The 21,667-nt window shown below is 49.4% G+C and overlaps 1 protein-coding gene across 1 annotated transcript in view; it reads right to left on the bottom strand.

Moving 5' to 3' along the window:
* Window positions 1-21,667, bottom strand: part of LOC115100985 (acetyl-CoA carboxylase 2-like) — a 982,255-nt gene that overhangs the window by 169,469 nt on the left and 791,119 nt on the right. The window contains 2 exon segments of the mRNA XM_029620121.1: window positions 5,709-5,844; window positions 6,258-6,354. Coding sequence (XP_029475981.1) covers window positions 5,709-5,844; window positions 6,258-6,354 — 233 coding nt within the window.

The raw sequence follows: 21,667 nt of genomic DNA, 5'->3' as shown, positions 1-21,667 counted from the left end.
TTGAGGTGAAATTGTGAGACTACTTTAGGTAAAAAAGGAGGGAACCGTGCGAAGATGGATAGCCTCTGGAGTGATTCTGAGAAAGGGATCATGGCAGGATAGTGCTTGTAGCTCCGAGATGCGGCGTGCTGAACACACAGCCAGCAAGAACACCATCTTCAAAGTTAGAGAACGGAGAGACAGGCCCCGGAGGGGTCTGAAGGTGGCTCCCGCGAGGAAATCCAAAACTATGTTGAGGTTCCACAGGGGCACTGGCCACTTCAGTGGCGGACGAATGTGCTTGACTCCTTTCAGGAAACGGGAAACATCTGGGTGCGTGGCAATGGTCTTGCCATCCCTCCTGGGACCGTAGCAAGACAGCGCAGCCACCTGAACTTTGATGGAGCTTAGGGAGAGACCCTTCTGAAGCCCATCCTGCAGGAAATCCAGAACAATAGGGATTGTGGTCGCATGTGGATTGGTGCCATGAGTGTCGCACCAGGCTTCAAATACTAGCCAGATCCTTATGTAGGTGAGGGATGTGGAAAACTTGCGAGCTCGGAGGAGTGTATCTATCACCGGCTCCGAGTAACCTCTTTTCTTCAGTCAAGCCCTCTCAATGGCCAGACCGTAAGAAAAAATTGAGCTGGATCCTCGTGGAGGATGGGACCTTGACGAAGCAGGTCCCTGAGAGGAGGCAGGGGAAGGGGCTCCCCTGTCAGTAGTCTCATGTCCGCGTACCAGGGTCTTCTTGGCCAGTCTGGTGCCACTAGAAGAACTAGGCCCTTGTGCCTCTGAATCTTGTGTATAAGGGCGCCCAGCAGGGGCCACGGAGGAAAGGCGTATAGCAGGGTCCCTGGAGGCCATGGCTGAACCAGGGCGTCGATCCCGTGAGAGAACGGATCTCACTTGCGGCTGAAGTCTTATGTTCTTATGTTCTTAAGTATCGGGGTACTTGAGCATTGGACCTGTCCGCTAGTAGGTCCATGTCCGGAGTCCCCCACTGATCCACAATCATCTGGAAGGCTGTGGGGGACAGCTGCCAGTCTCCCGGATTTAGGCTTCCCTGCTGAGGAAGTCTGCCGCGGTGTTGTCCCTTCCGGCAATGTGGACGGCGGAGATGTCCTGGAGATTCGCCTCTGCCCAAGCCAGCAGCGGGGCTATCTCTAGGGACACCTGTTGGCTTCTGGTTCCGCCCTGTCGGTTGATGTATGCCACCGTGGTGGCGTTGTCTGACATCACTCTGACTGCTCTGTTCCTCAGTCTGTGAGCAAATTGCAGGCAGGCTAACCGGACTGCCCGTGCCTCTAGTCGGTTGATGTTCCTCCCCGACTCTTCTCTGTTCCACCACCCTTGGGCGGTGAGCTCTTGCAGTGTGCTCCCCATCCGCTCAGGCTGGCATCTGTGGTGAGCAGAGTCCACGTGGGGGAGGACATCTTCGACCCCCTGCTCGTGTGGTCGGACTGCAACCACCACCGTAGCTGGGTCCGTACTCTGGCTGGTAGAGGTAGATGCACGGAGTAATTCCGGACGCGTGGGCTCCATCGAGAGAGGAGGGAGTGTTGTAGTGGTCTCATATGGGCCCTTGCCCAGGGAACCACTTCCAGGGTGGATGCCATGAGACCGAGAACCTGCAGATAATCCCAAGCTATGGGCCGGCTGGCTCCCATCAAGGACCGTAGACGCGTCTGGAGTTTTAACCTTCTCTTGGTGGTGAGACTGACTTTGTCTGCCTGGGTGTCGAACTGGACCTCCCAGGTATTCCAGTGATTGGGAAGGCTGTAGGCAACTCTTGTTTAGGTTGACTACCCATCCCAGGCTGTCCAGAAGAGCGATCACTCTGTTGGTTGCCCGATGGCTCTCCTCTCGTGATTTCGCCCTGATCAGCCAATCGTCTAGGTAGGGATGGACAAGGTTTCCTTCCCATCTGAGCGCCGCTGCTACCACTACGATCACCTTGGTGAAGGTCCGCGGCGCCGTGGCTAACCCGAAGGGCAAAGCCCGGAATTGGAAGTGTCGTCCCAGCACCTTGAAGCGTAGGTAGTGCTGATGATCCCGATGGATCAGGATATGCAGGTAGGCTTCTGACAAGTCTAAAGTCGTGAGGAATTCCCCTGGCTGTACTGCGGTTTTGACTGAGCGCAGAGTTTCCATGCGAAACCTCGGGACCCTTAAGTATCGGTTGACTGACTTGAGGTCCAATACGGGCTGGAAAGTGCCCTCTTTCTTGGGTACCATGAAATAAATGGAATAGTGCCCAGAATCCATTTCCCATGCAGGTACTGGGATTATGGCTTTCAAGGACAGGAGCCTCGCCAGGGTAGCTTCCAATGCTGCCTTCTTGTGGATTGGACACGGGGATTCCACAAACCTGTCTGGAGGGATGTGATGGAAGTCCAGATAATACCCCTCTCGGATGATGGCGAGGACCCACTGGTCCGATGTAATCTCGACCCATCTGGGGTAGAAGAGGGTTAATCTGCCCCCTATGGCTCCGTCCCCCGGATGGATCGGCTGATTCTCATTGGGAGGCGCGGCCGGGACCTGAACCCGAGCCGGCTCCCCTCTTGTGCTGCTTGGTCCGAAAGGACTGGTTCCTGGCCTGAGGACGAGGTGCCTGGTAGTGACTCCTATAGGGAGTGAAGCGTTGGGAGCTTCTACCTCTGGAGGGCCTCGGAAAGGCGCGCTGGTTCCTCTTGGACCTGTCTTCCGGCAGTCGAGGTACTGGAGAGGCACCTCATGTGCTGGCCAGTTTATCTAGGTCACTGCCGAACAGGAGAGAACCCTTGAACGGCATTCTAGTGAGACGTGTCTTCGAAGGAGCATCGGCTGACCAATTCCGTATCCAGAGCTGCCTCCTGGCTGCTACTGAGGATGAGACCCACTTAGCTGTTGTACGGACTAGGTCGGAGGCGGCATCCGTAAGGAACGAGAGAGCGGACTCCATATCCGCTGCCGGAGCATTGTTCCTGACCAGTGACAAACAGGAACGCGTCACCACTGTGCAGCAGGTTGCGATTCGCAAAGACAGGGCTGCCACCTCAAAGGTTTGTTTCAGGATGGCGTCCAGGCGTCGGTCATGAGCCTCCTTGAGGGCCGCCCCCCCTCCACTGGAATGGTGCGCTTGACCACAGCGCTAACCAAGGCGTCCACCTTAGGGCACGCCAGCATATCCTTGATTGCCGGATCCAGGGGTACATGCCAGACAGGGCCCGACCCCCTTTGAATGAGGCCTCTGGCGCATTCCACTCCAAATCGATCAGCTGTTGCGCCGCTTGCAGGAAGGGGAAATGGCGGGCTGTGGGACGAAGACCCTCCAGCAGGGGGTTCTGCGTGGATGCCTCCATGGTACTGGGGCCTGGAATAGCCAACTCCGTCAGGCACTAAGAAACCAGGTCGGAGAGATCTTCCTTGGGAAAGAACCGCCTCATAGTTCGGTATGGCTCTATCCCCGAGGGAAGTTCCCCCTCCTCGGGGGGTTTGGACTCGTCCTCCGAGACATCAGGGTCCGCATGAGCCGGACTGCCCGGAGACGGGTGCCCGCGATAAGGGTGAGAAGGTCCAGGGGCAGGGTCAGCCGGAGCAGCAGCAGGGCCTGGACGGGAAGCTGACTGCATTTGTACAAAGGCATGGATCCCCTTAAATAAATCCACCCAGGAAATGGAAGCGGTCTCTAGCCGTCGGGGTACCAGGTCCCCCGGGATTCCTGGTTGTTCGAGTCGGCCTGCTAGATCCGGGGTGGCCCCTGGGGAACTGTCGGCAAACCTCGGTTGAGACTGGTCCTGGCCCGAGGCTCCCACGGCCTCCTCACATTGGGCACAAAGGGAGTCTGGCTCCTCGCTCTGCGTGGCTCTAAGCTGGCACGCTGAGCAGAGGCCGAGAGCTTTCACGCCGGAATCAGGAGGTGCCGCCTCTGGAGACGCCGGGGCGTTTAAATGTTCCATCGCATCTTGCGAATGCAGGGCGCCGGCGCTTATGCTGCCAATAATATGCGCTCAAAAATAATATGCACTCAATAATATGCGCTCAATATACAATATGCGCTCAATAATATGCGGTCAGCAATATGCGCTCAAGAATATACAATATGCGCTCAAGAATATACAATATGCGCTCAACAATATGCGTTCAGCAATATGCGCTCAACAATATGCGCTCAATAATATACAATATGCTGCATTGTGCGCCCATCAACAGGTGCCTATCATGGGCGCTCAATACCTGAACAAGGCAGACAAAATGGCGACCTCCACGGCGTGCCACATGCAGGCAACGCCGCCGATCCTCGTACCTCGGAGACCAAAAAGTAAGAGATGTACGCCTTACCTGATCCTCGGCGCTTCCCGGCTGTAACCCGGGCGGTCTCCGGCTGCGGGGGGAGAGGGGAAATACCTTCACCGCCGCGCTTGAGGAAATGCACCCGCTGCCTCTAAGCCGCCGAACTCGTCTCGCTCGGGGCTAAGTCCACGCCGGGACTGAGGCGCCTCTCAGCCAGGCCCGAGCCCTGCCGCGATTCGGCCACCGGACCGAGGCGTAGACCTCCGATGGATCGCGGAAATCACCCCAGGAAACTCAACTGGGGGAGGGACCAGAGGGTATCACCGCAGGAGTGCAGGGCTCGTCTTCTGAGAAATTTGGAAAGTAGAAAGTAGAAAATAGAAAGTAGATTTGGAAAACACGCTCAGCGAGCGTGCAGGCGCTCCAAACTGCTTTGGAGACGGAAATTACTGAGTTGCTTCACTTCCTGTGGGGGTATATGTACCCGTGCTGACGTGAGATCCATCTCCAACTGCTAGCACGAGCACGCTATACCCACTTGTTCTGAGTCCATCTACTACACGCTAGGAAATACTGCTTTTCTGTACACCCTCAAACTTAATATCCTAGCGATATTAAGTTGGAGGAACCAAAAATGTGTAAAAAAAAAAGTGCTGGCTGGTCTGGTTAGGAGAATTGACGCTCAATTTTACTGGCATCCGTTTTTCTAATCGATTGCTGTCAGTGGGTTTGAAAAACTGACGCTTGTAAAATTGAGCATCAGTTTCCTGAACTCACTGACCCACCTCTCCTGGGCCAAGGAGGTGCTAGTGGCACGTAATAGTCTCTAGCGCCTCCTTTTAGCGCGACTCTTCATTTAAATATAGGATCGCATGCCCAGGAGAGGTGGCTGGGTGTGTGTTGGGAGAGCAGATATTTAACAAGGAGTGCCTGTTCTCCCGCGATCTTTTCTGTATCGGGCTGAAATGTGTTTGAATGAAGGTTAAACTGTGCATTTGGCTGAATGCATTTTTCTACATCAGCCTATCAGTTTCTACGTCTGTATCAGATTCACTTGATATCATATGTAAGAGAGATCTGATTCAGGTACTTGGCCATAAAACCTGCCTCTCCCCCACCGCATCTTCAGCTGATCTAATGGTAAGCAACATCATCTTGTCTGAAAATGACTGCCTGCTATTTGGTATAACTCTGTGTAGCACTCCAAAGTTTTTCAGCAAATCACTAGAGTACATGAACAATAACCAGCTGGTAGCTCCATAAGATCTGTAATGCTCCAGGTGAACATGGGCCAAGTAGGTAGCAGTTGCTGGCTCAACGGAGTACTTGTCTGCTTTAACTTCCAGACACATGGAACAAACCATGCCTGCTCTGCCATGAAAATCATATGGGCCTCGTCTGTTTCCTGTCACGTGGTTTTTCTCATCAGCCTGACAAGTAAACAAAATTACCTTTCATACCGCCCGAGAATCCTCTCCAGTTAGCAAAGATCAGAAGAGGAAGTCGCTCTCGATTGAAGTCGTTGATAACCTGGGCAGTTTTAAAAGCCGAATCTGGGAACCACACTTGCCCAGCCTGCTGGATTATCTGGATCGAACAATTCAAGGTCATTAAAGGAACTCACAGGTAGTAAACACACAGGCCATATGTATAAACATAATAATGCAGCTGTGCATGGTGAGTACAATGTGTGGTCAAAGTGGAACCATGTAGCCATTATTTCTAATCTTTGCTACTCCCCTTGTTGGTGCCTTATCCTCCTATGTGCACAAGAAGCCATGCAATGTGTTTGTGGCATAGCAAGTACCATGCATTTCAGTATAGTACAACAGCATTTTTTAAATGCCTAGAAGGTATCAGCATAAAAGTGGTACCAAGTTCTCCTGAGGATCACCATGTTCTCCTAAAAGGCAGCTCCAGACTAAACTGGCTACAAGACCATGCACTCAGGCTACAAAGGCCAATGTAAATTCTATGGTGTATGTTTTTTCACATCATACCTTTGCTTCAGATTCTGGTTTGGCTGGATCTGCAGGTACTGCCATTTCTACAGAGCGGGTTTCTACAGCAATTACACCAACAGGTATCCCCCCTAGCCTGCATGTCGACAAAAGACAGAGTCAGGAATGCTAAACCATGATGCTTCCAGTTACAAATGCAAAGCCTATCATGAAGCAACAACATCCAATCTTCTGACAGCTAGGAAAGGAGTTTCAAACTAAATAGAAGAGCTCACATTTTGGGAATACATTTTATTTATTTATTTTTATTTATTAAACTTTTTTGTTCTGCCATAATAAATAAATTATTCTAGATGGATCATAATCTAAAAAAACATTTAACAATGGTATAACAAACATAAAAAAACAAAGAGAAGATTGAATGGACTACTCTTTATTGCACAGATTTACAGACCCTCCCCCCCCCCCCCCCCATTCTTAAGGTTTCTTAGCCTCAGTTGCTATTTATTATCTTTATTCTGCATATATACTTGTGAACAAACCTGTGACCCAAGTACTTTAAATGGAACACACAAAATAGTGAAACCAAACTCTTCCACCCAAATTTCAAATTCAATCATGCAAGGGAATATACGGCTAAACATCAGACAGGAGGGTATGTGCACCCAGAAGGAAGATGGTGAGAAGAAGTCTGCAGATTAAAGCAGACAGCAGGTGCACAGGCTTCAAGTGAAGGGACGGGGTAGGGATGGGGGGAGAAAACTTTCCAATCAGCAGTTGCAGTAGGCAGGAAGATGTAAGAGGATGAAATTACTATTTACCTGATCATTTCCTTTCCTCTAGAAAAGTCAGGCCAGTCCATCACACATGGGTTGTGTATACCTATCAGCAGATGAAGCAAGAGATTCACAGGCTCACTGATGTCACTCCTCAAATAGCCTTGTGCTGACAAAAATCTGCCAGAATTTTCTGCAAAAGTTAACTGTGGACAACTTTGAAAACCAGATGTAAATTGGAGAAATTACTTACCTGATAATTTCGTTTTCCTTAGTGTAGACAGATGGACTCAGGACCAATGGGTATAGTGTACTCCTGATAGCAGTTGGAGACAGATCAGATTTCAACCTGATGTCAGCTCTAGTACATATACCCCTGCAGGAAGTGCAGCTCTTCAGTATTCTCCTTGAAAAGCATTGTGGATATATGTATGACTGAATAATTTGAATAACTTGATTAACTTTATAACTTGGATAACTTAATTAACTTTATAACTTGGTTAACTTAATTAATTTGAATCGGTTGAATTGGTTATAGCTGGAGACCACCAGTGCCCTCAACTGAGAAGTGTCGACACCCGGTAGGATGGGTGTCCTAGCTGAAGGAAAGCATGGTTTACCCGTGAATCACTCGCTCTCGGAGATGTCACCCGAGAATTCCATGAGTAACGGCAGCCGTGGGTGGGATGCTGAGTCCATCTGTCTACACTAAGGAAAACAAAATTATCAGTTAAGTAATTTCTCCATTTCCTAGCATGTAGCAGATGGACTCAGGACCAATGGGATGTATAAAAGCTACTCCCGAACCGGGTGGGAGGCTGCCCGTGACCCTGAACATACAGGCGGTAAAACCTGGAGAAGGTGTGGATGGAGGACCATGTTGCTGCCCTGCAGATCTCGGTGGGTGACAGCATCTTGGTTTCCGCCCAGGACACTGCCTGGGCTCTAGTAGAATGGGCCTTGACTTGTAAAGGTGGTGGCTGGCCTGCTTCTACGTAGGCCGCCTTGATGACTTCTTTGATCCAGCGGGCTATGGTTGCTCGCGAGGGCCACTTCCCCTTGCTTCTTCCTGCTGTGAAGGACGAATAGATGGTCCGTCTTTCGTACAGATTCCGACCTTTCCAGGTATCGGACTAGGAGTCTGCCGATGTTGAGATGGCGTAGACTTCGAGCCTCTTCCGCATTCTTATGCTCATCTGGCAATGGTAGCAAGATGGTTTGGTTGAGATGGAAGTGAGACACCACTTTGGGGAGGAACGACGGAACTGTGCATAACTGGATGGTTCCTGGAGTGAGTCTGAGGAATGACTCCCGGCAGGACAGTGCTTGTAGCTCGGATATACGACGGGCCGAACAGACTGCCAGCAGGAAGGCTGTCTTTAATGTTAATAGTCAGAGAGACAGGCCGCGGAGAGGTCTGAAGGAGGTTCCTGCTAGGAAATCTAGGACCAGGTTGAGGTTCCAAAGAGGCACCGGCCACTTTAGGGGTGGTTGGATCTGCTTGACTCCTTTCAGAAAGCGGGAGACATCTGGATGAGAGGCTATGCTGCCGCTCTCGCTCTTGGTTCCGTAGCATGACAATGCGGCCACCTGTACTTTCATGGAGTTGAGAGACAATCCCTTCTGTAGGCCGTTCTGCAGGAATTCCAAAACCGCAGGAATTTTGACTGAGTGTGGTATGATGTCGTGGTCCTCGCACCAGGCTTCGAATACTCTCCAAATCCTTATGTATGTTAGGGATGTGGAGAACTTGTGTGCTCCGAGTAGGGTGTCAATTACTGCCCCCGAGTATCCGCTCTTCCTCAGGCGAGTCCTCTGAATGGCCAGACCGTAAGAGAGAATCGAGCTGAATCCTCGTGGAGGATCGGTCCCTGTTGGAGCAGGTCTCTGTGTGGAGGTAGCGGAAGGGGGCTCCCTTTCAGCAGTTCGCATGTCTATGTACCAGTCCGGGGTCACTAAAAGTACTGGTCCCCTGTAGTGTTCTATCTTGTGGATGACTGCGCCCAATAGGGGCTACGGCGGGAAGGCGTATAACAGAGTCTCTTGTGGCCAGGTCTGTACCAGGGTATCGATTCCCTGGGACTGGGGTTCCCTCCTGCGGCTGAAGAAACTGGGCACTTGGGCGTTGGACCGGTTTGCCAGGAGGTCCATGGTTGGTGTTCCCCAACAGTTTATTATCAATTGGAATGCTGTGGTCAACAGCCTCCATTCTCCTGGGTCTAGACTTTCTCTGCTGAGGTAATCCGCAGCTACGTTGTCTTTCCCGGTGATGTGGACGGCCGAGATCTCTTCAAGATTCGCTTCTGCCAATGACATTAGGAGGTCTATTTTCAAAGACACCTGTTGGCTTCTGGTTCCTCCCTGACGGTTGATGTAGGCCACTGTTGTGGCATTGTCAGACATTACTCTGACTGCTTTGTCTCGGAGTCTGTGACTGAACCGTAGGCAGGCTAGTCTGACTGCCCGGGCCTCTAGGCGATTGATGTTCCACCCCGACTCTTCTTTGTTCCATTGCCCTTGGGCAGTTAGCTCCTGGAACTGTGCTCCCCATCCTCGTAGGCTGGCGTCCGTGGTGAGCAGGATCCAGGATGGTGAGGTTAGTCTCGCTCCCTGGCTCAGATGGTCTTCTTGTAGCCACCATTGTAGTTGGGTCCAGACTTTGTCCGGGAGCTGAAGGCGTATGGTGTAGTTCTGGGACAGTGGATTCCACTGTGATAGTAGTGAGCGCTGTAGGGGTCTCATATGAGCTCTTGCCCATGGCACTACTTCCAGTGTGGATGCCATGAGGTCTAGGACCTGTAGGTAGTCCCATGCTGTGGCGCGAAGCTCGCTCAACAGGGTTCACAACTGGGTCATCAATTTTGATTCCTTGTCGGTGTCAGGGTGATCTTGTCTTGTTTGGTGTCGAACCGGACTCCCAAGTATTCTCTAGATTGGGAGGGCTGCAGGCAGCTCTTGTTTGTGTTGACAACCCACCCGAGGCTCTCCAGTAGAGTTTTGACTCTGTTGGTTGCCTGGAGGCTCTCCTCTGGGGATTTCGCCCTGATCAGCCAATCGTCTAGGTAAGGGTGTACGCGGATTCCTTCCTTCCTTAGTGTTGCTGCCACCACCACTATGATCCTGGTGAACGTTCGGGGTGCTGTGGCTAACCCGAATGGTAGTGCCCGGAACTGATAGTGACGGTCCAGGATCGTGAAGCATTGAAAACGCTGATGCTCTTGATGGATCGGAATGTGTAGGTAGGCTTCCAACAGATCCAGGGATGTAAGGAACTCTCCCGGTTGTATCGCCCTTATTACCGAGCGTAGGGTTTCCATGCGGAAGCGAGGAATATTCAGGTGACGATTGACCGACTTGAGGTCCAGGATGGGCCTGAACATTCCTTCTTTCTTGGGAACGATAAAATAGATGGAATAATGTCCAGTATTTACTTGTTGCGGAGGCACCAGTGTTATAGCCTCTAAGGCTATTAATCTGGTCAGTGTAGCTTCCACTGCCATCCTCTTGTAAAGGTCGTGGCAGGGGGATTCCACAAACCTGTCCATAGGGAAATCCAGGTAATATCCCTCTCAAATGATGGCTAGGACCCACTTGTCCGAAGTTATCTCGACCCATCTTTGGTAGAATAGGGCAAGCCTGCCCCCTATGGCTTCCTCCTTTGGATGGGTTGGCTGATTTTCATTGTGGGGTCGGCTGATTTTCATTGTGGGGTGCGACTGGGGCCTGGGCCCGAGCTGGCTCCCCTTTTGTTGTGCTTGTTCCGAAAGGACTGGTTCCGGCCTGCGGGGCGGGTCACTTGATATGTACTTATATATGGGTTGAAGTGCTGTGATCCTCTGCCCCTGGAAGTCGGGGGAAGGGTCGCTGGTTTCTCTTATTCCTGTCCTCTGGTAGCCGCGGCAGTGGGGACTCGCCCCATTTGTTGGCTAGTTTCTCTAGTTCGCTTCCGAACAGGAGGGTTCCCTTGAAGGGCATTCTTGTGAGTCTCATTTTGGAAGATGCGTCGGTCGACCAGTTTTGGAGCCAGAGTTGTCTTCTGGCTGCCATGGCGGATGACACTCCTCTAGCTGCGGTACGCACCAGATCCGAAGCAGCATCCGCAAGGAATGATACTGCTGGTTCCAGGGCTTCCCCAGGAGTGTTGCTCCTGGTCTGTGACAAGCAGGCGCGTGTCACCACGGCAAAGCAGGCCACAATCTGTAGAGACATAGTGGAGATGTCAAAGGACTGTTTGAGGATAGATTCCAGATGTCTGTCTTGAGCATCCTTGAGTGCTGCTCCTCCCTCCACTGGGATAGTAGTGCGCTTCGAAACCGCGCAGACCATAGCATCCACTCTCGGACATGCCAGGAGATCTTTGGCGGCTGGGTCCAGAGGGTACATGGCTGCCAGAGCCCGCCCCCCTTTGAACGTAGTTTCCGGGGCATCCCATTCCAGGTCAATTAGTTGCTGGACGGCTTGTAATAGTGGGAAATGACGGGAGGGCTGACGGAGTCCCTCTAGTAGGGTTCGTCTTAGGTTCCCCTGAGGCGCTTGTGCCCGGGATAGCAAGCTCTTTTAAGCTGTGTGTGACCAGGTCTGGAAGCTCGTCCTTGGTGAAGAAGCGTCTCATGGTTTGGTGGGGCTCTGTCCCCGGAGGGAGTTCCCCCTCCTCCAGGGGTTCTGAATCCTCATCAGAGTTGTCCGTTTCCTCGAAGGTGAGGCTTCTGGGTGGAGGGATCACTTCCCTGGGCATAAAGGGTCCCGGGATGTTGAGGTCCTCTGGTGGAGCTTGTGGCCATATTATAGGAGGCCCCGGTTGCATGTGGATGAAGGTATGCAGACCTTTGAAGAATTCCACCCAGGAAATAGATGCTGGGTCTAGACTAAGGGGTGCCGTGTCCCTGGGGAGCCCCGTTTGAGGGGGGGGGCCCGCTGTGCAATGCTAGGTCCGGCGCACTGTTTGAGCGGCTGGAACCCGGTACCGGCTGGGGAGGGCCATGAGTTGGATCCCCTAGGGCCTTGTCGCACTGTAAACACAGGGCCGTGGCTTCCTCATGCTGTGCAGCTCTAATGTGGCATGCTGGGCAAAGGCCCTGAGCCTTGAGTTTCTTTTCCGGTGGTGCCATGGCTTGTGCGCGTAAGATACAGTTGTACGCTCCGGTGCGAAGCTGCGTGCGTAGGTTTGGTGTGCACTCAGGGAGATGTGTGCGCTGTTGTGCGCACAGATCGAAGTTATGCGCCCGGCACAGTAAGCGCGTGGCTATGCGCGTCGCTTGTGCACATGGTACTTGGGAGCACGATGTTGTGCGCACAAGGTATTTGTGCACACAGCTCGCCTCTGTGCGCATGGGTCGGAACGGCGGACAGGGCGGCGAACAGATCAAAATGGTGACAGCGACCATGCGGACAATATGGCGACCACCTCGGAGGATCTCCACGTGGAAGGACCCTCGGATTTGACTGGGGTCTAGCCCTGCTAGGGCAGATCAACCCGGTGGCACTGGTCCCAGCTGGCAACCTGTGCGACTCCTTGAGCTTCGGAGACCGGAGACTTTTAAATAGATTTCTACCTTACCTTGTCTCGGTGCTTCCCGATCTCGTTCCAGGCGGTCTCCGGCTGCGGGGGGAGAGGGAAAATACCTTCACCGCCACGCTCAAGGTTGCACCCGCTGCCTCTCAGCCTCACCTGATGTCGGGGGCTAGGTCCCCGCTGAGGGTCGGCTGCTGGACCGAGGTTTACCTCTGAGGGATAGCAGAAATCACCTCGGGAATTCTCAACTGGGGGAGGGACCCAATGGGTGTCACCGCAGGAGAGTGGGGCTCATCTGTAGAGATAAGATTTCTTCTTATTTTGGTTTTCTTTGGTAAAATTACTCTAACGCTGTGCGAGCGTGCATAGAGTCCCTAACTGCTATGGAGACGGAAAATACTGAAGAGCTGCACTTCCTGCAGGGGTATATGTACTAGGGCTAACGTTAGATTGCAATCTGATCCGCCTCCAACTGCTATCAGGAGTACATTATACCCATTGGTCCTGAGTCCATCTGCTACACGCTAGGAAAATAAAGGATTATCCCTTTCTTATTACTTTTTTTTTAAAACTTCCAGAAGGCCAAGAAAACAAAGGGAAAGACAATAGATAACTACTCCTGAACAAACATACTAGGGGGGAGTCTTTTTTTTTTTTTTTTTTTAACTTACCAAAACTCAGAGAAACCACTCTCAGTCATGCGACACTTCTGTTTTCACTACTGCACCCTAAAGAGGGTTCTCAAGAAAATGAAAAGGGAAAAATTAGTAGCGTTGGGAGGGAGCATGGAGTGGCCTGACTTCTCTAGAGGAAACGGCATTATCAGGTAAGTAGTAATTTCATCTCTCTCTACATTCAGTCAGGCCAGCCCATCAAGCATGGGATGTAACAAAGCTATTCCCAGTGCTGGCAGGAAGCTACTCGAGCCCCTCACAAGATCTCCACAGCAACAGATGCTTCCTCCATGACTTGAGCATCCAAGTGGTATTGGCTCACAAAATACAGGCAACGATGATCATGTTGTCACCTTAAATATTTTTAGTGGAGACACTATCTAAAGTTCTATACATGACAATAGTCTGTGCTTTCATAGAATGAGCTAGTATCTGCTGCTTCATTCGCTGCTGTGATCATCTCCTTGATACAGCGTACTTCTGTAACCTTAGATATCGCCTTTCCTTTACGCACACAATCAGATTTCCGAAACTCAGTGATTTTGAGTTCCCTTTATGTACCCAGTGTACCCAGATCAGTCCAGACTCCTGGGTTTTGCATCCCTGCCACCCAATGGAGACAGACAAAGTTTCATTAACCCTGTACTTAACCTAGTGTGCCGCCTGCAGTCCTTCAGTATTTTTCTGTCTCCAGCAGATGATAGTGCAAAACCTGCAGCCTGGAGAGATCTTTAAAAAAAAACAGATTTATAAAAGAAGAATATTTTCTTATCCTCCCAGGGGCCTGTGAGGTCCTGGTGAGGCCATCCCCTCCGGTTTTGAGGCACACGAGCTGGGGGTTGGTGACCCTTCTGAAAACTTGTCTGGAAGTGCCTTGGGGTGGACATCTGGTGGTCCAGATCCCCTCATCCCCCATGAGGTAGTGGTAGTCTTGGTTGGCAGTTCTGCAATTGCAAGCCTCAGGAGCAGGTATTGGCACTTAAAGTAAAAAAAAAAAAAATAGAAAAAGAAGCAGAGGAGTCCTCTGCTGTTTGCGGTGGTATGTTTAGTCTGTGAGTGGAGCAGCCAGAGGAGCTAGCTTTGGATGGCTACTCCAGTGATTTCTTTGACATGGGCGAGTTTTCCCAGGATGAAGCATGCAATTCTCAGGCACACTGCTCCAGGCCACGTGTTAAAATGCTAGGCTGAATAGGCATGGCTTGTGCTCTGGGTGTGTGGGCGTCCCTCCTCCTGGTCCCTGATCGGCCACGGCATCCTGAGTTCCTAGGTCTTCTGAGGATGATGCGATCTTGAGTGTGGGAACGGCGGCCATTTTGTCTCAGGCAGCAGTGCCATCAGCAGTAGTGTGTGCAGCAGGGAGATCCACTCCGATGCTGTTTCCTGCAGTACCTGGTGCTGCAGGTGGCCAGAGTGGCTCAGAGGAAGAATATTTCCCTTTGGTGTCAGACAGTCTGGATACTGGGGATTTCCCAGAAGACTCAGTTTTTTCCCACAGATTTTCTCCTCTTGTTACATAAGGCTTATTTAGGCAGAAAGGCGGCGGCAGTGTGAGGCCAGATTGGGGAGAAAATCTGGGTCCAGTCCATGGTGGAGGACACAGTACCTTCCAAAAAGAGGCGTGGGGGGGGGGGGGATCATGTGATGTGGTGAGCCTGGGAGGAAGTGTTTCTCAGAGCTCCGGGTGCCACTCTCTTCATTCTGTTGCAATCTGATCCTAAAAAGATGCCGAATTTGGGATTTAAAAGGCTGAGACCCCGACATATATGTCAATTGATACTTTTATGTATAAATTACCTGGAAAGGGTAAAAAAAAAAAAAAAAAAAAAAGACAAGGAAAAACCAGCGGAGAAGATAAAATGGCCGCTGCTGCAGTGAGTTCTTCTGGGCCTGGTCTCATGAGGGAAACTATCACAGAACTGACTACAGTGGTGGTTGCTGCTTTACAGGAAAACCTTTCCACAATATTGGAACAAATAGCAGACAAAGAATGCAATTTCTGACTGGATACTGTGGAGGGATGAATTTCCATTGTGGAAGACAAGGCAGTGGCGCAGGAGGGTGGAATCACTAAACTAGAACTAATTATAAAACTAATTATAAAACTTCAAGATAATAAAATAGATGATTTGGAAAACCGATCCCGCAGAAATAACATCAGGCTTGATGGAAGAAATCACTGATGCCAATCTATCAAGCTTTCTGGAAAAATGGTTCCTGGAAGCACTAGAAATTCCAAGTCTGCAGGGAACCATCAAAATTGAACATGTGCACTGTCTCGGTATCAGGAAAGACAATGACCCAAGACCAAGAATCTCATTGGCAAAAGTTCTTAATTTTGCACACAAGCAGATGATTTTGCTGGCTTTTAGGAAACTTAAGTAATTGAAATATAAAGAAAAAACAATCTGACTGTTTCAAGATTACGCAATGTCGGTCTCAGTGAAACGGAAGGCTTTTAGTCCTCTCTGCGCAGCACTAGTGCAGAAACAGATTAAATTCTCTCTGCAATACTCCATACATCTTTGGGTTTGGTAGGAAGGCAAGGCACAAGTATTGAGGAAGTGGAAAAGGTGAGACAGTTTGTGAACAAGATTTAAACGACTTCCCATCTATGTGCTAATTCAACTTGCTTTCTAACTTAAATTTGCTTTGTTTGAAAGAAGGCGACATGCATATTATTCTCGATCTCCCTCCCACATTCTGAAGCAGCATGGAAGTGTTGAATGCATAAAATAAGTAGAGGCCTCGTATCTGTGGCAAGGCACGCTGAAATAATGGTAATTTCCCTGCAGAGGATTAAGGCGGCATATAGAGTCTCAGTTATGAGTTTACACTGAGGGACCGGAGAAGCAGGCATTTACAGTCAGAGTAAGAATTTGCAGCCCCAAAACTTTCATTTCACATCACCGCAGATGCTAATTCCACAAAGTAAACCCTAATCCCTAAAGCTGATCTTATTTTTTGAGGGAGAGGATGAACAAATAAAAGTTCCCTTGCAGGCCCATCAAACCACAAAATGATATGGAAATTGGAAAAAGGCAACGGCTGTACCGGAGTCAACCCATTAAAAGTACTGTCAAAAACTTGGGGAAACAGGATGATTTGACTCTATTTGGTATATTCCTTGTTTTCATTTCTCAGCCTACTAACAAGGATGGAGCAATTTGTCACCTGTTGTGGCTGGTAGTCCCCAAAGCCTGGGACTAGTTGCAGTCCTGGGCTCTACGGCATCAACGATTGCTTTGGTCCCATGGGCTTTTGCTCACATGTGGCACCTTCAGAAGGCTCACATGCTTGCACCTTCAGAGGGCTCTCTTTTTCAGGTGGAATCCGTTGTTGGAGGAGTTGCATCTTCCTCTCCCTCTCGAAGGGGAAAGCAGAAACAGCCTGTCATGGTGGCTTCTGTGACCCAATGTGGAATGTGGTGCGGTTCTGGAAATTCCAGACTGGGTACTGGTTAGTCTTTTGGGCTGAGGAGTGGTGTGTCAGGATCGGTCAGCGCAAAGCTAGTGGTCGAAGAAAGAGACTGGTTGGTCTATTAATCAGAGATGAAAGCTGTGAGATACGCATTGCGTGCCTTTCTACTGTTGTTGCGAGGATGTCCGATGAGAGTTGTGTCAGACAGTGGGATCTATCAGAAAGGGCAATGTGTCTCATTCGAGACAGATGGAGCATTCCCCATCTGGATCTAATGGCAACCAGGCAGAATGCAAGGCCTCCCGTTTCTTCAGCAGGCAGAGAGAGCATAGTGCAGAGGGAGTCGATGCTCTGGTCCTGCTTTATGGTTTTCCCCCATGGTCACTGGTGGGCAAGGTGATATGGCGGATAGAATCATCCAGGCGATGTGATTCTGGTGGCGCTGGAGTGGCAGCATCATTCATAGTTCATGGATCTAAGATGGGCCTCTGCAATTTGGTCATTTGCCAAATCGTCTCCATCAGGGTCCAATATTTTTGGACCAGGCGGCTCACTGGCTTGCAGCCAGAGATTTTGTTTCTCTGGGTGGAATTGTTTAGTCTTTTGCCATCATGGAAAAGACTATACAAATTCTTTGTTTCGGTGTTTACTAAAGAAGATGTTGAGGACATACCCATTCCGGAGACGGTATTCAAGGTGAAGATTCAGATGAACTGAACCAAATCATGGTGACCCTGGAAGATGTGGTAGGCCAGATTGACAAACTGAAGAATAGTAAATCACCTGGCCCAGATGGTATACAGCCCAAGGTTCTGAAAAATAAAAAATGAAATTTCAGACCTATTATTTGATGTACCTGAAGACTGGAAGGTGGCCAATGTAACCCAGATATTTAAAAAGGGTTCCATGGGTGATCCGGAAAAGTATAGACCAGTGAGTCTGATCTGAGTGCCAGAAAAAATTGTGGAAACTGTTATAAAGAATAAAATCACAAAACATTTTGATAGACATGGTTTGATGGGATACAGCCAGCATGGATTTACCCAAGGAATGTCTTGCTTCACAAATCTCCTACATATTTTTGAAGAGGTGAATAAACATGTGGACAAAGGTGAACTGGTAGATGTGGTGCATGTGGATTTTCAGAAGGCGTTCAACAAAGTCCCTCATGAGAGGCTTCTAAGAAAAACTAAAAAGTCATCCTTTTTGTGAATTGCCAACTGGTGAAAAGACAAGAAACAGAGAGTAGGATTAAATGTCTGTTTTCACATTGGAAAAAGGTAAACAGTGGAATGCCTCAGGGATCTGTACTTGGACCGGTGCTTTTTAATATATTTATAAATGATCTGGAAAGGGATACAACAAGTGAGGTGATCAAATTGCGGATGACACAAAATTATGCAGAGTAATTAAATCTCAAGTGGATTGTGATAAATTGTTGGAGATTTTGTGAAACTGGAAAATTGGGCTTCCGAATGGCAGATGAAATTTAATGTGAACGAGTGCAAGGTGATGCATATAGGGAAAATAATCCTTGCTGGTAGTTACACAATGTTAGGTTCTATATAAGGAATTACCACCCAGGAAAGAGATCTAGGCATCATAGTTGATAATACATTGAAATTGTCAGCTCACTGTGCTGTGGTGGTCAGAAAAGCAAACGTTAGGAATTATTAGGAAGGGAATAGCAAATGTTGCTTACCTGATGTAACAGGTGTTCTCACAAGACAGCAGGATGTTAGTCCTCACAAATGGGTGACATCGAGGATGGAGCCCACCACGGAAAACTTCTGTCAAAGTTTCTGGAACTTTGACTGGCCCCTACTGGGCATGCCCAGCACGGCAACCAACCCTGCAGCCAGCAGGGGTCCCCCTTCAGCTTGTTTCAAAGCTACAGGCAGTGCCGAAAATAAAATAAGAAACGAACCCAACACCGCGGGGCGGCGGGCAGGTTTCGTGAGGACTACAATCCTGCTGTCTGTGAGAACACCTGTACATCAGGTAAGCAACATTTGCTTTCTCACAGGAAAGCAGATGGTTGTCCTCACAAATGGGTGAGTACCGAGCTGAGGATGTCCGAACGTGCACCAAAAGTACCCAAAGGCGTGCAACAGGCACAACAACTGGGGTGGAATTTGGTAGAGGACATCCGCACCCCACCGGGTAGGCGGAAGGGTGTTGGTACGTCATGTTGGAAAAAGGTTACGCAAGACAGATTGGCCGAAGATGGAATCCTGTCTTCCAGCTTTGTCCAAACAGTAGTGGGCTGCAAATGTATGGAGAGAACTCCAGGTAGAAGCCCTGCAGATGTCAGGAAGCGGCCCCGATCGAAGGTGTGCTACTGAAGTCGCCATGGCCCTCACAGAGTGTGCCTTAACACGGTCTTGAAAGGGAATGCCAGCTTGCTGATAGCAGAAAGAGATGCAGTCCGCCAACCAGGAGGAAAGAGCCTGCTTACCCACAGGATGCCCTAACTTGTTAGGATGGAAAGAGACGAATAATTGAGTGCTCTTCCTGTGGGCAACTGTACGGTCTAGATAGAAAGCTAGAGCTCGTTTACAGTCGAGGGTATGCAGAGTCTGTTCCCCGGAGTTGGAGTGGGGCCTGGGAAAGAAAATAGGTAGTATGATGGATTGATTAATATGAAACTCCGAAACTACCTTAGGTAAGAATTTAGGGTGAGTGCGGAGTACCGCCTGGTCCTGCAGGAGTTTAGTGTAAGGCGGATAGGTAACTAGGGCCTGTAACTCACTAACCCTGCGAGCTGAAGTGATAGCCAAAAGGAAAATCACTTTCCATGTGAGATATTTAAGGTCACAGGAGTGAAGAGGTTCGAAAGGTGGTTTCATAAGGCGACCAAGAACCAGATTAAGGTCCCAAGATGGGGCCGGAGGATGTAAAGATGGCTTCAAATGGAGTAAACCTAAACAAATCAATGCCACTACTACAGCGATTGGAAATTACAATCAATCAATCAGGAGCGCTGCTCGATCGCTGGAATGTGAGAATATTGAAAACTGAAATACCTACTTGTGAATGATTTGTTAAAACTGATGTTTAGTAACAATTTATGACACCTGCTCTATATTCAGTGTATACTGGTGTTGATGAATTGTTTGTGTGGTGATTTAAAAATTGTAAAGGAGTAGAGGGAAAGTTTCATATAAACTCGTTGGTGTCTCGGCACCACGATTATGTGGTGGTATAATCATTAACTGACCCCCTCCTCCTGTGTGAAATTTTTTGTTGCTATAAAAAGTTTTTTTCTTTCACCTGTGTAACCTCTTCCGTGAGATAAACGTCGGACTTATTTATGAAGCTATAACAGTGCTAAATTTAAAGAGCTGGAAATGCTCTACTTTTAAACTATTAAGGAGTAAAGTTCAGACTTCCCTTTGTGGTGTTGGTGTGCGCTATCCAATTTCCAACAAAGATCCCCCTCAGGGGTGTGAAACATTGTAGAGCTACCAACTTGCTGGGAATCTGGGTGAACTCCATTCGATGAAAGCCTCTGGTGAACTTGAAGTGTACGACTCTTGGCGGAGTGACTCTCACTCCGTCACCGGAAGAGTGACGGAGTGAGAGTCCGTAGCGGAGTGACTCTCACTCCGTCACCGGAAGAGTGACGGAGTGAGAGTCACTCCGCCAAGAGTCGTACACTTCAAGTTCACCAGAGGCTTTCATCGAATGGAGTTCACCCAGATTCCCAGCAAGTTGGTAGCTCTACAATGTTTCACACCCCTGAGGGGGATCTTTGTTGGAAATTGGATAGCGCACACCAACACCACAAAGGGAAGTCTGAACTTTACTCCTTAATAGTTTAAAAGTAGAGCATTTCCAGCTCTTTAAATTTAGCACTGTTATGGCTTCATAAATAAGTCTGACGTTTATCTCACGGAAGAGGTTACACAGGTGAAAGAAAAAAACTTTTTATAGCAACAAAAAATTTCACACAGGAGGAGGGGGTCAGTTAATGATTATACCACCACATAATCGTGGTGCCGAGACACCAACGAGTTTATATGAAACTTTCCCTCTACTCCTTTACAATTTTTAAATCACCACACAAACAATTCATCAACACCAGTATACACTGAATATAGAGCAGGTGTCATAAATTGTTACTAAACATCAGTTTTAACAAATCATTCACAAGTAGGTATTTCAGTTTTCAATATTCTCACATTCCAGCGATCGAGCAGCAGCTCCTGATTGATTGATTCAAATGGAGTAAGCCTTTAAGAAAGCATGTTGCAAGGGGTTGTACTGAAATAGGGACACCCCCGATACCTTTATGGAAGGCGGCTACCGCACTGACATGCATTCTAATGGAAGAGGTCTTTAGACCTGATTCTGACAAATGCCAAAGATAGTCCAAAAATTTAGAAATTGGACAGGAAAGGGGATCAAGGGACTGAGAAGTGCACCATTTATAGGAGTAAGATTTTCTTGTGGGAGGCTTTCGTGAAGCGATGAGGACACAAGAAACTGAATCCGAAAGGTTAAGTGGTTGAAGGACTAACCTTTCAACATCCATGCCGTCAGGGACAAGGCTTGGAGATTGGGATAGAGGAGGCATCCGTCGTTTTGAGTGATCAGATGCGGGTCCTTTCCCAGGGGAATGTGTCTGCGGATGGAGAGATCTTGGAGTATGGGAAACCACACTTGGCGTGGCCAGTGCGGTGCTATCAGGATCATGGTTCCCTTGTCCTGACGTAGCTTCACAAGAGTCTTCGACAGAAGAGGAAGTGGAGGGAATGCATAAAGCAGACCGGTTGTCCACGTGAGGGAGAATGCATCCCTGGGCCGAGAGTGCTGAGTCCGAATGAGAGAGCAGTAATTGGCCACTTTGTGGTTCTGAGGGGACGCAAAGAGGTCTATGTGGGGATGACCCCATTTCTGGAAAAGAGAGGTCGCTACGAAGGGATTGAGTGACCACTCATGTGGTTGGAAGACACGGCTCAGCCGGTCTGCCAAGACATTTTCTACCCCCGGCAAGTAGGTGGCCCGGAGGTACATGGAACTGGAGAGGGCTTCTGCCCAAATCTGCGCAGTTTCCCGACAGAGAAG

The sequence above is a fragment of the Rhinatrema bivittatum genome, chromosome 11 (genome assembly GCF_901001135.1).
Source record: "Rhinatrema bivittatum chromosome 11, aRhiBiv1.1, whole genome shotgun sequence".
Lineage (NCBI taxonomy): Eukaryota > Metazoa > Chordata > Amphibia > Gymnophiona > Rhinatrematidae > Rhinatrema > Rhinatrema bivittatum.
Note: the sequence above shows the minus strand (reverse complement) of the source record. Positions and strands in the feature narration are given on the sequence as shown.